Source organism: Rhamphochromis sp. 'chilingali' (assembly GCF_963969265.1).
Source record: "Rhamphochromis sp. 'chilingali' genome assembly, chromosome: 6".
NCBI classification, from domain to species: domain Eukaryota; kingdom Metazoa; phylum Chordata; class Actinopteri; order Cichliformes; family Cichlidae; genus Rhamphochromis; species Rhamphochromis sp. 'chilingali'.
Window position 1 is genome coordinate 35,468,004 of NC_137933.1, and position 18,590 is coordinate 35,486,593.

Sequence of the window (18,590 nt, forward strand, 5' to 3'; positions counted from 1 at the left end):
GATTTATATCGTTATCGGGACGATAGAATTCTTATATCGGGATATGAGATTTTGGTCCTATCGCACAGCCCTACAAGATACTATCAAATAATATATCCAAAACTCATATAAATAATAAAAAACAAGCTTCTTTTTTCTTTAATATGAAACTTTCCATAAACCTTTACAACATTTAGGATTTACCCAGTGGTTAGCCTGTGGCTTTTTTACAGACACTCCACTTAAAGCTCACTTCTTGTGGTGATTGTGATTCAAGAACTGTGAAACTTGGGGCATGTAAATCCCTGAACGTAGAATGTAAATGTTGGATGGCGGAGTCTGAACACATTGCATTTTCTGAGCGTATGGGAGTCTGGTTTTTTGTTTTTTTTTTGCTCCTTTCTCCCTCTCACAAGTACATGATTATACTAAGCTTGTGTTTGAAGACTTGGCTGAAAAACAATCTGGCCACAAGCTATTATAAACTACATGGGATTTTGGCAGCCAGTGGAATGGAGACTGAAAAGCAGAGAGGCAACAGTGAAAGGAAACCCTTTTGCACCTCTTTCAACTTGTTCTACTCTGCGTGGCTTTGTGCCAGGTCCCAGTCAGCTGCAATGTTTACCCAAGTGCCTTGACACAGTGGTCCAGTTAGCACTTTTAGCCCCCTGACTCTAGCCTGGAGCTGAGCCAAACCAGTAGCACGAGACGGCCAAGAAAGCCAAAAACAATAGACAACTCTCACCCTTCACCTCATCACAGCCTCTGCCTTTCTACAAGGTGCAAAAAAGAGACCATATCTTTTGACTCCATCTGCAATTTACCATTTGGAGGATGTTGTGGCTACAACACAGACAGCCTCATAAATGTCACGCTGCTTTATGTTCCTCCCATGACAAGGTCTATACCTTAATTGCATTATGTTTCTGAAACACCTGCTGTTGGTGATTTTGGCAGGGCTGGGATATTTTTAGGTTATCAGTATCAAGATAATAATCCCATAATCCAATCTGGACTACAACACTAAAACCTTCAACGAAGTTAGTTAAGAAAGTGTATGGATGTGAAAATCATTTAAGCATTTCTGTGCATTTCCATCCGCTATTGCGAACACACAGAAGAAAAAAAAAATCTGCCATTTAGCTTCCTTATTCAAAGAATGATGTAAAAAAAAAGAGCCACTAGACAATGAAAAACGACTAAAGCCAATTTCCAATTCAAATAATTCCAAGTAATTTTCTCACAAACACTATTTCAATTTGTCTGACTGAGCTCATTTGAGAATAGAGCTCCTCATAGAACTCCCTGACAGCACCCTTGAAAAAGGTTCACCCTGAGCGAGGACACAATTGAGGCAGACAATGTTTTCATTACATGCTTATTTTATTCTTTTTGCATCTCTTGCAAAAAGACTAACATTTGTTTATACGTCTCAATGCAAAGTATTCACATCAAGATTCAAAGATATGTAAAAAGGATGGGACAAAATATCTATACGACAAAAATATCACTTCACGTTCTCTTTTATTCGAACATGCTGGTGCTCCAACAAATTCCACCCACCAGTTTGACTTACCAGAGTCACTGCTTAATGACTCCTTGTGGTATAGCTCCCTTAATTATTAAGAACCAATGGTAATTAGCTGCCAGTGACGGAGAAACCACCTTAGGAAAATGGCGGACAGTGGGGGAAAGCTAATGTGAGAGCTACTAAACTAACACTGGTTAGATGTGAGTTGCTTTACAGACTTTGTGCTAGCAAAAAAGCAGCTATAACATTGTTTTGTTTTTACATGTCACATAAAGCACATCATTCATTAAAATGTAATTAATTTTATGAAATCAAGATAGACAAATAAGAGCATACACATCACGGGGACAACATGACCTCACATAGTGTGCCAAGAGTCACTGCACGAGTGTTAACAGTAACAGATTCACACGTGCACTGTACATACTGTTATATGGTGCCAACCTATATAAAACTCAAGGAGACTTCTCTCCAAGGTGTCATATGACCTTGCCTCTGTTTCCCCCCAGCTGCCAAAGTTGAGGCCGGGTGTCTCTCCGTTTTAATTTGGCTATTAGGGCTGGGCCATATTATACCGTTCACGGTAATACCGGTATAATGTTAGGCAACGATAGGAAAATGAAATATCGCGATAGAATGGGAGTAAAACGCGCGTGCGCAGTGCCTTTGTTTTCATACGCACATGGCCGATTGTTGAGTGAAACAGATGAACCAGAATTGGTTTGTAAAAATGGTGCAACTTCCGTGATGTGGAACTGGTTTGGTGTTTGTCCATCAGATACACAACAAAGCACATTTTTTTGCAGAACATGCAAGCGGCCGTTGTTATTGTCATATTTGTCGGACTAAGATGCTCTTAAATCTGGGAGTAATCTGGGTCCTAAACTCCGTATGCTTCAGGTCAAACAACACTGCAGCATCACTTAGAGTTAAGAACTGTCTAAATTCTTTCATCTTTAATAAAACGATCAGCATTGCTGCTTTACCAGGTGTAACTATGAAGTTTAACTTCCAGGCATCCATGAAAACAAAAGTTATTACATTTAACGGAGTTAGAAGTTAGCAGGAAGCTAGCGGAAGTTAGCTCGCTAGTTTCGCTAGTTACCTAAGCATGATATTGCATGTTCTGACTGAGAGATTTCTGAAAAAAATCAAACGTACAGCTCTGCTATCACTTCCAACATAAATGAAGACGGGAAACTAAACAGCAGTGACGTTTGTAGGGTTACTGAAGTTGGGCTAGCTGGTATATAATGATGTGCTACGTGATCGCTAGCGACACAGCTATGTTAGCATAACATAAACAGTGAAGCTGGAGGACGAACACTAACACTTTTCCACTTATAAAAGTTAACGTGAAGGTTCTTCATGGTTAGAGACAAATGCAATCGCATGGCAGGATGCTGTAAACGGACCAAACTTCAGTCAGGAGAACAACTGAGATAATCCATCCACAATACGAGGTTAGTCATTAATATACTGCAGCAACATGGGAATAGAGCAGCTGCCAGAGAATTCAACATTAATGAATCAATGGTACAGAAGTGGAGGAAGCAAGAAGAATGAGTTTAATAAAGTTTGATTTATCTGACTGCTTTGTTTCGCTTAATGTGCCTTATAATCCCGTGCACCTTATGGTCCGAAAAATGCGTACTGCACACTGCAGTTTAATGTTGCAAAGCACCTCTTTTTAACTTCAGTGGATATTATACATGGTTATGCTCAGGATATGTCAGCCCATTTCTACTGGAAATGCCTTTTGGTTAAACTTTCAGCAAGGAATTTGCATTTGCACTGTTATATTTTTATAAAGCTTTAATGTACATAAAAACCAGCTTCTTGTTTAAGTGAAAATAAATGGAAGGTTGTCTTTTTGCGCTAGTAATGTTGTGGAGTTGTATTTTGTCTCGCATCAATTATATCGTCGGTTATATCGTTATCGCAAATTTTCAAATATATATCGTGATAAATATTTTTGGCCATATCGCCCTGCTCTATTGGCTATTCCTCTTTCTATGTTTGCCGTCATTAAAGAGCAGGTGTTGAGATATGTTCAGTAGAAGTGCTTGTAAAAAACAAAAAGAACCAGAGATGGTGTGCGAAGGGTGGGGGCTTGTGGTTTTACTACAAACCGATCAAATTACAGCATACATCAGTAACTCCAGTTCCATTAGAAGCAAGAAAGTCAATCCTCCAGGGTCAATTTAAGAGTGTAATAACCCCAACGGATATGCGCAATCTGCATTTAAATGAGACAATTTTTGTTATTCAATTCAATTAAACAGAAAGGAAAACTGTGGCCATCACTGCCAGACAAGATGGGTCTTTTTAAATGTCATTTGCATGATGTTGCAGAAGCAATCCATCAAACTGTCTGAGTGCCTGTCAGGTGGCACTGGAAATCTCTTCACGCCCACACTTTTCCAAAGTCAACTTCACTGACTGTGTCACCTATTATCTGTAACTTTCCAACCCTGACAAACTGACATTCAGGCCACGAGGGGCCAGCTGATTAGAGGTGAGAAAGAAGGCAGACGTTGTAGCTCTCTTTCAAGCTTTGTTTTTTTTCTTCATTAGACACTATTTATGGCACTTTACAGTCTAAGAATGGCAGTATTGTCTCCTCTATCTGAATGTATTTATGTGCTGCACATCACTACAGATGTCTCCCTGTTTGAAATTGATGTAACAAGACATCATGTCCGGTAAACAGGTATACTGTATACACGACCATTACTATACAATAATCTTTTTTTCATCCCTTCTTATCTGCTAGGCTCAAATAAAGTATTAGATTAATATCTGACTTATGTGTAAGCCGGTGTAGTTTGATCTAAATCACAGTGAAAACAGGAAAACATATACAAGCTTCAATAGTCCATAAATGGATGTAAAAGCACTCTTACACACAACCACCTATTACAGCTGTTGCCACTGATACCATGGCTCGTATCTGTAATAACTCAAACTATTATTTAAACTTCAAAAATGATAATAAATGACAACATGTCTGTGAAGGTTCTCAGTCATCCAGGTCACCGTAGTCTAAGGAGCTTGGAAAGAAAAGCGTCTGGACTTCTTTAAGTTGCTTGAAGATGTTTCACCTCTCATCCGAGAAGCTTCTTCAGTTCTAAGGGTCAAATGGTGGAGAGTCCCAGATTTAAACCCAGTGGGAGTATCCCCTCAAAAGATAAATGATAACATTTTTATCTTCTGAATGTGCAAAGACATTTTTTAAAATGTAACTTTTTACAGGCAAATGCCTGCTGTGCCCAGCATGTGAAACACTACTATAAGATTAACTATAAGTGTTATAGTTTTGAGCGTGGATGGCAGACTCAAGACTGGTAGTTAGTGCTGCGTTTAACCAAGCCACACTGTGACAGAGGTGACTGGTTTCACTATGAGAAGCTTCCTCCTGCCTGTCAGCAGCAGATGTGCCCTTTGGGACTCAGACAAATAAAAAACTGTCTCTGCCTGGACTACTGTGTCCTCCCATCCAGCTCCTCCCATTCAGGGCCTTTGGCTTTCTTTCTTTTACAGCCCCTGTGACACTGAGCAAAATGAATAGAAAGATCACCAATCAGAGGCACGATTACAACATGGGCATGCACCCACCCCCATCAAACCCCCTCAATGGGAGCCCCCAGTGGGAATGTTCACTGTTTGAAGAGTTAACTCTTTAATTCTGTCTGGAATGTTTCCTCTGGGTGGGGCAGTTTAGTGTGCTGAGCCAGACCACTAAACCCTCTTCTAGTTCCATAGCATCTCCTCCCCCTTTCCCTCCCCCTTCATCTCCCTACTAAATTCAATACCTCTATTTCAGATGGGGGGGGGGGGGTCTTTTGCACTTAACTGTTAAGAGGAGCTCTGCACAAAATGAGGCTTTTTTTATAACCAGGGCAATTACACTTTACACACTGATTCAGAGATTCGAATGAGAAAACATTCTCAACTAGATGTTTGATAAGCTGGCTGCTTTTATCAGAAAAAAAGAGAATAATGTATTTTATTGCTTAAGGTTTGAGCAAACAGTTGCACTACAGCACTGAGATTATTAAGTGAATTAATTCTAATAATTTTTAGATAATGTGCTTTTTATTCTTTTGATTTCCTCATATGTATCAATTTAAGACAACGGGCAGATGAAATGAAGTTAGATGTTCTGATGTTACTTCTACAATATTTCGACTAGCAAATGGGGGTGCAAAACACAATTATGCGTCACCTTTATTTGTTTCCATCCTGACACAAATTCGAGTGGAGCCATAGCCAGTGACCAACATTAAGCTACATTAAGAGCAGCATCAATCAGACATTAAAGATGGAAACACAAGGCTAAAAGCCCAGACATCTCCATCCAATCCAGCCAGCTTACATCTGGCCTTAATGAGGTAAACCAAAGTTCACTCAGCACTGAACCACGGATATAAGACAACCTCACTGTGTTATAAAAGATCTGTTTAAAGATCCCCAAACAAAGTGTGGGAAATGAGTTTTAAGAGTTAAGTGCTTGAGGAACAAACCCGAACATGTTTATGGGAACTTAAACAGTAAACAGTTTAAGATTCACATTCATTATTATGCTGCTGTGGCTGATTTTATGTATGACATGAAGACATATAGAAAGAAAGGGACTCACACTAATGCGCTAAAAACACAGCTGAAATATGACCTTTTTAGCCAGTCTAATCTGAAATCAATGTGGCAGATTTAGAAATTAGGTAAAATCGTTTTAATGTCCAAAGCAGTCATTATCTACATGACAAAAAAGCTGAAAAGGTTTTTAAAAAGAATTGTGCTCAGAAGAAAGACTGAACAAGAAATATACTTGACCATCGATATTAGAGAAACACACAGACACACAAAATCTAAACTGAAATCTGTAGGACTCCACAGAAGTATAGATCATAATAAAAGCATAAGCTCCAGTGGGGAAAAAGAAATGCTTTTCAAACCTTATTTTAGGTTTTAGGCACCAAACCTTTTAAGCATGTTATCAAATCTGGCAGATAAACTGCATATACATGCAGTTTGGTTGTCAGTGTGAAACTGAAATTACAGCCAGTTGAGATAATCCGCAACTGACTGTAATCCCAAAATGACTGCCCAAAAGGAACTAAAGATGCTGAGTGGCATCTAGAAGGACTTTGATTCGAGTGCAAATCAGTAAAGCGTGTAACAAAGAAACTGTGGAATTTACTTTGCCACAAACAAAAAGAAGTAGATAGAATTTTTACTTGCAAAAGTGCTACACATATGCAAGATTAAAAAAAGAACCAAACGAACATATCCCACCTACACTGTGCTAAATGACAAGTACGAAATTTAGAAATGCCTATTGGGCTGTCAAAGAGGATTTTTTCAGCGTTTTTCAATTATTAATTAATTGAAAATGCAAGCAGTTGTTAGGACTTACACCAATAAGTGAACGGTCAGGGTTGAGGCTTTCAATTCCTTGTGTGGCTCAACAGCATGGCAGAAATGATGCAGTTCTCACGCATTACCGTGCAGCTTCTTCTTCTGAACAAGCACTGCAGCATGTTTTAAAGGAACTCAGCCTTCCTCATTATGTCTCATCTGAATGACCTCCATTTGCAGGCAGTTTGTGGAAGCAGAGGTCAGACAGCAATTCCAGCCTCATAAAATCAACATAACAGGAATTCCAGTAAACAAAATAATACACAGTACTTTTAAAACCCACTGACAGTTATGGCATATGGGAAAACAACATAACACTGAGAAAGCACAAACAAGGTCAGACTGGCATATATGGCAGTGAGGCCTCCTTTCTCCCACTTCAACATAAGACACGGAGAAACAGCTGTATGCGCCCAACAAAAACAGCAACCTGCTGGTAAAGTCTCCGCAAACCTGTCAAAATTCTAACTAAAAGTCAGTTTGCTAAATACAATGTCCTGCTCATCTATCATAAATGAGGGGAAAATTCGGGCAAACACTCCAACCTCTTAAAGCTCATTCACAATCCTTATTGATCTCCTTGCTGCAGCTGTGTAGCTCCCCACTTCCTGGCTGATGTTGCTGGGGCGACAGCTAAATTATGCAACAGCGCTGCCTCAACAGAAGTAGTAAATAGCAAAAAGAGGGCTTAAGAGTGATAGCGATGCCAGGGCTTATTCATAACCATTGGCCAGACATCGGATTCAAGTTGGTCCGGTTGGCTGCATATTTTCTTTAATCCCTTCTAGGTGTAGTTTTACGTCTTCTCCACAACTGCATACCTTATGTAAACAATCTTGGCATAACTGAGTTGGTCATTAAATCCATCTGTGGCATGATCATCACTTTTACTGAAATTGCTGCAATATATAAAGGACAGAAGATTTGGTAAGTGGACTTGTTCTTATATAGTGTGTTTCTACTCTACTGTAGCACTCTGTGGTGTAGTGCTCTATCGCAAATGCTTAATTCACCCATTCATACACATTTTTCTATGCCACACGCCAATGAATGCATGGGAGAGCAACGTGGGGTTCAGTATCTTCCCCAGGGATACTTTGGCATGCAGACTGAAGCAGCCAAGGATTAAACCACCAACCTTGTAATTGGTTGATAATCTGCTCTACCTCTACCTTCATGCCAGATTCCCTTTCTGACACAAACCCAAATAGGATTTTTGTCTCCGACTAGAACTGAACCAGTGATCTTCTGAATAGACGTCCATAAAGGCAGCAGTGACATTACTGGCTACACTGTTATCATTATGAGAACGTCAGATAAAATGATTGTTCAATTATGGCTGACAAGCCAGCCATGGCAGATCAACTTAAATAAAACACCCAAGTCCAGTCATCAGGTAATCAATCAGTGCATCTCTACCACTTCCCTGTGTTACGCATCCTTCATCCAACTCGAACACCTATTCTGCCTTTTTTCTGTTCTGACTGGGCCTCATTTGTTGCACTGACTTACTTAAGCCTGAAATGCTAAGGCAAGTAGGTTTTCAGCATCTCCATAACAAAAAGTCATCCAGTCTAAGCAAATAAAATTACAAATCTAATCAGGCTGCAAAGGGTAATTACTCAGGTACCATGTAAATCAACTGCATGCAAATGTATTACCATGCAAAACTATAATCTAAATGTCCTGTGCTAATATTCATCGCCATTAGTTTATGTGACACAAGGAAGATTGAACCAAACCATTTTGCTCTCAATAGTCTACAACGACATAGGTCACATACATAAAACTCAAAACCTCAAATAAAATCTGGATGTAAACTGGTAAACTCTTAAACCTAAAACAAGGCTACTGCTTCTACAGACACAACACCCAACATGTTAAACATCCAGCTAATCCAACCAAAGCAATATCGCTGCCAATAGAGTTGGACATAGTACACAATCTGCAGGCACAATTAAAACAATTAGTCACAGACTGATTATGGCAAGAAGAGGAGGACATTGGATATGTGTGTGTTTGTGACAGGAGAGGTGGGGCGGGTGGGGGCTGGATTACAGAGGTCATGTAGCCTCTGTCCAAAGGCCAGAGCACTGGGGCCGGTCGGTTATCCGGTCCAGCTCTCTCACCACGCGACACCTTTGTCCATCTCCTTGTTTGACAATTATTTACTCTGCTGTTTAGGATGGGGCTGAGGTCACCATACATACATCACTGACAAGAAAACACTGGCTACCATGTCTGTCCACTCAGTCTGACCTGTATAGTCCATCAACATTTGTGTGCAGTCAAAAAAAACTAAAACAAATAACCCTTCATATCTATATGTTACATATATACACTGATTGTTCATCATCATATCTGACACACTCTACCTATTGTTTAGAGTAGGGCTGGGTGATATGACCCAAAATTCATATCTCGATATTTTTTAGCTGGATGACGATATAAGATATATATCTCGATTTTTTTTTTTTTAAAGCCATAAGTTAAGAACAAAAAGAGAGTTCTTAGTCACACTGTGTCCCAGATGTCACACGGGCACTTTTATTTACATACAGCATAGATGTACATGAAGAAATTACTCAAAAATAAATTATCAGCATTTATTAAATAATCATGGTCCATAAATAAAAGAAAATGTTGTTTTTGTGCATAACAAAAAGCTCACAATTGGGCAGTCAAAATGTAAACTAATAGACGCTGAGCATAATAACAAAGAGACAGATTTCACAGCTGCACCACGTCTCTGAACAGGTGCCATTTGTGGTCCTTATACACACACAGTACGTATCACTCCGCGAGGCTCCTCCCCGGTAGCCGTAATCCTCCGACATCAAGCCGTGCAGCTCCGTAGCTTAGCAAAGTCATATTAAAACATTTTTTGACAGATTGCTGAGCGCTGTGTACCACATAAAATCGGTTCGTGGTCAGTAAGCACAACCAGAATTCATACATAAGGCGCACTGTCGAGTTTTGAGAAAATGAAAGGATTTTAGGCCGTGCAGCCCCTCCGGGCTGCATGTCGTTAGCGCGGTTAGCTCGCTAACACGTTGACGCCGTCCAGCCCCACGCACGGGGCCATCCGCGGTAACTCGCTAACGGAGATTTTCCGCTTTCATCTTGTCATTGCCTTGTCATTGTCAGGTGAAGCTATGGGGGAGGCGGAGTTGTGTTCAGTGAAGGAGTCCACAAAAGTGGACGAAAGAGAGGCAAATCTGCGGCTCCACAAGTATAATTATAACGTAACATAGACTATATCGATATAAACGATATTGTCACATCTTATATCTCGTATGAAAATATATCGATATTTTTAAAAAACTCGATATATCGCCCAGCCCTAGTTTAGAGATCATTACAATCAACACTTTTATTTCAGTAAACTGTTGGTGAACTAGCACATGAGTATTATTATTTTATTCATATGTCATTAATATCTCATGTGCTGAATGAAATCCAGAGTCTCTCTCTGAATGTGGTTTGCTATGATTCAAGAAGCATGGCAGATATCATACAAAGAGTTCTTTGGATAAAAGCCTTGGTCCAATCTGACCGTTTACATGAAATTTAAATGTTAATGTAAATGGTCTTCCATCCAACTGGCTCTTTAGCTGTCGTCTCATCTTTCCTCTGTCACTGCTTTTAGAACATAATAAATGTGCTCCCCCCATTATTATAGCGGGTTGGTATTTGCGGCATCCGCCAGGCTTGTCTCTGGCCTCTAGAAGACAATGACATCAAAAAAAAAAAAAAAGAAAGAAAGAAAAAGGAAAGAAAAAAAACTGTTCTGCCTCTACTGCCCCCCCTCCCCCTACAGCGGTGCAACCTGAAACTGCCTGAAGAGATGAGCCGTCATTAAATACTGCAGAGCTGACATAATGACAGGAAAGATAAAAGGGAGGAAACAAAAAAAAAAAAAAAAAAAGGCCAGACCAATTCTCGTCCCATAATGCCTCCCCCAACCCCCTGGCTCAGCCTTCACTCTATAATAAAAGACACCAGGCCACAGATAGGACACTGGTCAGCAACAACTTTGCTGCTATGATCTTCAGCTCTAACAATGCCGAGACAAAGCCTGCTCATCCCTGCAAATAATACTCATCCACTCATTCTGACACCTTGACATCTGGAACTAAAACACATCCCACACAATGCAGGAAAGCCCAATTTTATACATATATTCAGAAACAGAAACTATATAGTCATCATTTGTCACATGTTTGATTTGTCACATGACAATCAAACTTTGATATGCCTGTTAGTCACGTCCAGAAATAGTCGTTTAATTTAATTTAATAAAATATATAATCTAATGAACACTTCTAACTGTTCAGATTAATGCAGCACTTGATGCCAGAGGCATATTCTGAAACAAGCTCATACCTGCTTATCTTAGCAGATTAGCTTGCAAATTAAGCAAAGATTCTCCTAGTGACTAATTTGTTAATGAAATGCGAGTAGAAAGTTTTACAAATTGGCAAGTCTAAAATCAAAAACACTAAGAAAACCTTTGAAAATTTGAAAAAACACAATTTTTAAGAATAGACGTTAAAGGTCTTTCGTAGAAATACTCTAGTATTTAAAAGACTTTTGAAGCTGCTAAAACATTTTAAATGCTGCTGACTTAGCCCCATGTGTAACAGCGTAGTTTGCCGAGAGTGGCTAATGCTAGTTTTGCTATACCAGTAGCTTTTTAAAAAAAAAAAAAAAAAAAAAAAAAAAAACTTCACATGCTTGTCCAGAGTTGATGTTGACAAAGTCTACATATAACGATTAGTTTTCTAAAATAACTGCACGAGAAGTGCAACTGTTTGCGGGGCCGTTCAACTGTGTTATTTTAACTTTGCTTGCTTACAAATTTCCATTGTCACCTCCAGGGGATGAAATCTCAGACCCAACAGTTAACTGCCTTTGTATATTAATGAAGTAAAAACAGTTTTTACCAACTTTTTAAAAAATTGATCTAGTTGACTAATTGCACACATACCTGGTTTCATTCAGAGTAGAATCAATGAGAGTGTCTGTAAGGGTAAAATTATCCTGATAAGAACAGGAACAGGAGTGTGTTTCTATGTACAGATTCTGTATATGACTATGCAGAATCTATAGGCAATGGGCATAAGAAAAAAAACAGGCTTTCTGGTTTTCTTTCATAATGAAAGTATCACTGACCAATCACATTTGAGCGAGCATATGGCTCGATGCACACAAGCGGTCCATGGGAAGAGCAAGAGAGGAAGACATTGTCCAATCTGAAAACAATCAGCTATTAGCTTCTTGGAAATGTACCCCTTAGCCCGGATACCAGAACAATGGCCATTAAACCCACAGGCTACCTTCATCTGATGACAGTCAATGGTGTCTCATGCTGGCATGACATGGAAATTAACCCGAAAGAAAATAAGGCTGCTGGTGTTGACACTGCCAATGACATCTACTGCCAAGTTTTGCACATTTCAGCAGCACTTAAAATAATAAATATTGAAGAACATAAGAAAGACAGTTTCATTTATTCTCCATTTAAACAGTCCCAGCAGCATCCCTTTGATAAAGTGTGAAGATTCATGTGAAGCCGGTGACTTTAGCAAATGAACAATATAAAGAACGTTGTGCCTCCTTCCACAACATGTATATACTGGCTTCTCTCACCATCTCACGCTGTGGCACTTCTACGTGTCACTACCAAATGTACACGCTCTAAAGCTAAATTTGGAAATGTGAACTAGAGAAGCACCATGCAAAGACATTTACCTTTAAATAGACAGTAATAAAATCCCGACACATGATAGTCCAGCACCCTCAGCCCACTGATAGAGCACATATATATTTGCGACACTGCCAACTACTGCACAGCTAAGGCTTTTTATATCACCCGCAGCCTGCTGCGCTCTCTTTAACCTGCCATGATGCTAAAACATGCAGCTCGGCTTGGTTCCCAGTTGGCATTCCAGAGTTCAGTAAGACTGTGCTGAGGCAATATTTACTTTCAAGTGAAAGTAGCCTACACTTGGCACAGAGCCCTGACTCTTGGGGAGGCGAGAGTGGGGTGTGACAGACTGCTTCTGCTGTGTACTACATCCAACCTTTCCACCCACCCGAAATCCTCCAACTGACCCAGCAAACCACCCACAGCCTTACAGCAGCTATGTCTCGCCTGACTCCACTACCTGGATCAGAGCCAAACCAGAGCCCAAGCAAAGCGCCAAGAGGGACACAGAGTGAGAGAGGCATACAAAATGAGAGCGCGTGGGGAGAGAACTAGTGAGCGTGAAAACATTGCGCCTTGGCCTGGCCCTCTGCCAGCAGTCACTTAGTAGTTTTTGTTTTTTTTTTGCCACAAAAGCCAATCGGCGGTCAAACCTCCGCAGAGATTTGAAGGGACTCACAAAGATACTCCTGGAGCGGTTCAAGCCACAGTTAAGATTAAGTTGTCTCTCACGGCAGGGGGCTGGACTTAGAATACAAACAAGACCCTAAATGGAAAACTGACAAGCAGTATAAGGACATACTCATTGGGATCTCAGTAAACTATAGTGACAATTTAAATTATAAAAAAAACAAAACAAAAAAAAATTCTGCCTTGATTTGCAATATTTAAGGAAAGATGGACAATTTTAAATTCTGAAGTTTTATACTCATATTTGAATGAGATAACTGTGAAAGGACATAATAGGATCAGATGGATTACAAAGGAAATCCTGTGGAAAGAAGGGCAACAACTGGCAAGATACTAACCTGTCTAAAGTGGTCATCAAAGCCCCAGTCAGCTTGTCCATTAGGAGAAGTAGCAGAGTGTGCCCCTGCAGGAGACAGGCCCTCGTCAGGTTCCTGCTTCACTCTAACAGGTGGGGAAGCAGCCCTCTGGGGAGCCGATGCAGAGTAACTGCCAAATGGACGGGCTGGGATTCGCGAGGCATTCTGCTGTAAAGCAAGGGTTTGCTTGCGGAGGAACTCCAGACCACTGGCGCTTCCCTCATCATCATCGCTGCCCTCATCCCCTTCCATCATCTCATTGTCATCGTCCTCATCTCCAGAATCCCGACCTCTGTCCTCGTCGTCCTCTCTGTCTGAGTCTACACTGCTCTGATTGGACACCCGGGGAGGCAATCCACCACCAGCGATGCCTCCAGGCAGGCCTTTCCCCATGAAGCTGGCTCCAGAAGCCCGGGCAGCTGCTAAGATGGCCTGTTGGGCAGCAACCTGCTGAGCGTACATGATGTGGGCTTCTCGTATCTTTCTCTCCTTGCGCTCCATTTCTAATCGTGCCTGCTGCTGGCGCTGGAGCTGCTCCATCACTGCTTCGAGTTTCATTCCTCCTGCGGAGGTGCTTGGAGGAAAGGCCACACCAGGCTCCTGAGACATTCCGGGCTGTGAGAGGAAGAGAGGAGTCATGGATGACTTACTGTATACTGAAACCTAATTACTCCTGAAAGCTACAGTGGAGCCAACGAAGCCCGATTTAAACATTAACTCAAACAAATTTGGATAATTCACCCACATGATTTTCCTCAGATTAAAGAAGTAAAACGCTTGTGTACTTTTAAACCTACAATATCCCAACAACAAATTTAAATTATTTTAAGCTAAATAAAGAAATTGAAAAAAAATTACAAAAATCTCGCTGGTAACTGGAGCTCTTAAAACCTGAGCATGAATAAAAGCAGAAAAAAATACTAGACTAGAAAGTAGCCAAATCAAACTTTTACACAAAGGACTAATCTACATAAAGAGTTTGGAAAGTTAACATTACAGTAACCAGCCACAGAAAAATCTCTGTTAAGATTAGAGGAAATAATTAAAATGCAGTAACCCACCCTGAGTTTTGCTAAGCTCTTAAGGAAGTATTGCAATAATTTGTCAAAACGACAATGCAGTAAGAGGTGTGTATTAGTAAGAAAGTTAAACGGATATTCATGTATCTACAATCATAAAAGTAGTTATCCCGATAAACTAGATTAACTACTAGTTTAACTAAACTAGATAAACAACCATCAAAGTGAAAAAAAGAGAAGAAAAAAAACTGGCAAAACACATTTTCCGCGTTTATATAGTGAGGTGCCACAACCTCAAACCTGGATACGATTTCAGGATACTCCCAACAAATGCAAAATATGCAACAACGCTTTAGGGAAAAATGAATAAAGTCATTACAGTGTTGTCGAAAAACTATCAAATGAATAAATAAAAGTAACCTACCAAAAGTCAGATTACCCCTAAAAAGTTTTTTTCTTTGAATTTTACAACGTTGAACGAGCCAATGGCGTAAAATAAAAAAAACAATCGGAGCGTTTTCAGCTCGCTGCCGTTTAGGAAAGTGCAAAAGGGCGAGAAGCAGAACCCCGACTCACCATTTGTGCCTTACTACTGCTTGAATTGTCCACCATCCCTCCTTCCTTGGCGTTTTCCTCCCTTCTTCTTTTGGCAGTCGTTCAAACACTTGTAAACACACGCACACACGCGCGCGCGCGCACGGGGGGGTTGGGGGAGAGAGACTCCGAGCGTACACCGCAGATTCCGACTGATCCGCCGGCAGAAAGCCGCTGAACGCTGTTTTTCTGGGTGACCTCTTCAAATGCGTGTGCGTCTCTTTCTTTCTTTTTTTTTGCCCCGTGATTTTCGGGGTTTTCTTCTTTAATAAAAAAGTGCACCGACTGGAAAACGGCCAGATCTCATATCTCGGAAAGCGCTGAGGTAACTCCCAGTCGGTTTTTTTCCTCGCCTTCAATTGACACCCCCAGCATGGCGCACTACAGCGTTAGGCCCGCCCAGCGACAGCAACAAGTATCAGCCCTTTTCAGTTCACCACTTTTATTAAGCTCTTTTACCTGTAATGTGTTAATTCCGATTCTTCGCATAAGATCAACTAAAAACTCGAACCAAATTGGTATATTTTCAGAAGGTATTGAACTGATTTTAAAGTGCCAAATGCAGGCACAATATATGAAAATGTAAGCACAAGTAGATGTGGATGTTGTCAGTTACAAATGGATAGTTTTAAAGCTTGAAATTGATCTTTCTGCACATGGATATTGGTCTCTCAATAGGTAGACGGTTAGTAAGTTTAAAGAAAACAACCTGTTCTATTAATTTTTAAAATGAAACATGAACCATTATTAAGCAAGGTTTAAAATAATTCTACAAAAAGTTAATGGGACAGGGCTGTGCTGAGGTTGAAGCGCAGCATAATCATTAAATTGCAGTGTGGCTCCCTGCTACCCCCTTGAGGAAACCACAGACAGTGTATGGTTCATGCTGCTTAGCTCGTAAACTGATCCGAGGCCATTACAGTTAACTAAAACTAAACTAAGAACTAAAACGTGTTGGGGAAAATTTTATAGTAAACTGAAATAAAAAAAAATAGACTTTATATAAAGTAACCAAAAACTATATATAAACAATATTACTTTTATTCTTTATCATTTTGGTCACAAGGCTTTGGTGCTTATATGTTTTGAAACTGAGATATGTAGATGGCTGTTGGTTCGGTGTTTGTGTTGTACATTAATTCCTCTGAACCCTGACGAATACCCACTTCTTTAACTTTCAAAAAACTTTCTTTCCATGGTAGTCCCTTAGACGAAAATGACCTAGGTGATTGAGAACCCACACAGAAGTTCAGTGAATTTCAGTGTGGTACTGTGACAGGATGCCACTTGTGCAGCAAGTCCAGTTGTGAAATTTTCTCACTACTAAATATTTACCCTACTACTACAGTAGCAGGGTCAGCGGACTTTTGCTACAGACCTCTAAACTTCATGTGCCCTTCAGATTAGCTCAAGAACAGTGTGTAGAGAGCTTAATGAAATAGGTTTTTGTAGCTGAACAACTGCGTTTAAACCTCACACCACCAAAAAATCAGGTGCAGTTATGTAAAGCACGCCACCACCGGACTCTAGAGCAGTCGAAACCTGTTCTCTAGACAGAAAATCATCTGGAAATCCAAAGAATGACTCTGGGTTTGGTGGTTGGCAGGAGAACGGTACTTGTGTGACTTCACTGTGCAAAATGTAAAGTTTGGTGGAGTGGGGATTATTGTATGGTGTTGATTTGAAAGAGTTTGGCTCACCCCCTTAGTTCCAGTGAAATGAACTGTTGATACTATAGCATTCCAAGGCATTTTGGACAATTTCCTTCCTGTTCCAACATGACTACACACCAGTGCACAAAGCAAGGTCCATAAAGACATGGATGAGCGAGTTTGGTGTGGAAGAACTTAACTGGCCGACACAGAGTGCTGATAGAAGTGCCGATAGAACACCTCTGGGATGAATCGGATTGAAGACTACGAGCTGGGCGTTCTTGCCCAACATCAGTGTCTGATCTTACAAATGCGGTTCTGGAAGAATGGACAAAAATTCCCATAAACACTCTCCTAAAACTTGTGGAAAGCTTTCTAGAAGAGTTGAAGCTGTTATAGTTGCACAGGGTGGGCTGATAACCATATTAAAGAGTGCTAAACGCTGTGTCTCTGGCCCAACATACATTTCATTATTCTGAAAACAGTGAATTATGTTTGCATCATGCAGTAGAAATTTGTATGTGCTGGATCCCCTTGTGCTTTGTGTCTTTCCTTTGTCTCTTGTGAAGATAGCTGAGGCCTGTTTGAGTCTTGAGGTCCTGCTGACCGTTCAGTTTCATTTGTAAAGCTTTGTCAGACATAGATTGTCTTCACTTTAGATTCACACAAAATGCTTTACTAACGACTAGTAGCTGTTTTAATTATTCATGAATTACAATGTAGTACAAGTATTTATAAAACATTTGTTTGTGCTTGATGTAATTGATGTAACTGTATTTAGAAATTGTTAATCCGTCATTTATAAAATATAAAAATGCTGTCGTTGAACACGTTATAGGTGAGCTTGTTAAGGAACAGTAAAGCATTTATATCAGTGTTTATAAACGACATACTAAGAAGAAGTAATACTTTGATGATGAAATACATATTAACTAACATCTTGCAAAGGCTTAATAGTGTGTGATTATTATAATGTGTTTCCATAAAACTTGCCAACAAAAATCAAATTGAAGTGAGAAAATGCAGCCTGGAAAGTAATGAAAACAAAAGTGCTGAATGAAAGTAAAAACGAGTGAAAACTACAACAACTGCAGTAGTCAGCCGTGTCAGTGAAGACACAGATAGGTGCAGTCTGTAATACTGAATATCTCCTGACAGCAGTGGTTCTGAAACTGTGAGGGGTTGGGTGGGTCCCCACTGGTGGGGCACAGACAAGTTGGAGAAAAATATGAAGTGAAACTAATATAAATAAGGATGGGGAGGGCTGTTAGGGGGGGGAAAAACAAATTAGGCTATTGATGCTGTTGTGCTGATTATTATTAAAGTAACATCTAAGGTGGATTTTTTTTTTTTTTTTTTTTATTACTGATTGATGAAAAATGTGATCAAAATGTGCGCGTCCTCTGAGATGTTCCAGGTGTCACTGACAGTTTCAGGTGTGTTTGCAGTTTTTTTACCTAAAAGAAATGGCAGCAAAACACAGAAGAACTATGTGCTATTCTGGTGAATGTTCTGCTATGAAACGTAACATTCATGTAAATGTAAATGTAACTAAACACTAAAAGAAAGAGCAAAATGTATTCTGATAGAGCAACAATGGTTCAGTAGCATAAAATCTTTGAGGGACATGACAAAAGG

At 40.0% G+C, this 18,590-nt stretch overlaps 1 protein-coding gene across 2 annotated transcripts in view; it reads right to left on the reverse strand.

Annotated features, from left to right (window-relative positions):
• Positions 1-15,659, reverse strand: part of LOC308398409 (AT-rich interactive domain-containing protein 3B) — a 58,157-nt gene extending 42,498 nt beyond the window's left edge. The window contains exons 1-2 of one of the 2 annotated variants that reach the window (XM_080885037.1): positions 15,283-15,659; positions 13,670-14,302 (exon numbers count right to left, since the gene is read on the reverse strand). In XM_080885037.1, coding sequence (XP_080741163.1) covers positions 13,670-14,302; positions 15,283-15,318 — 669 coding nt within the window. In that variant the 5' untranslated portion in view covers positions 15,319-15,659. The other variant, XM_080885038.1, reaches the window with a different exon arrangement.
• Between the last annotated feature and the right edge of the window lie 2,931 nt (positions 15,660-18,590).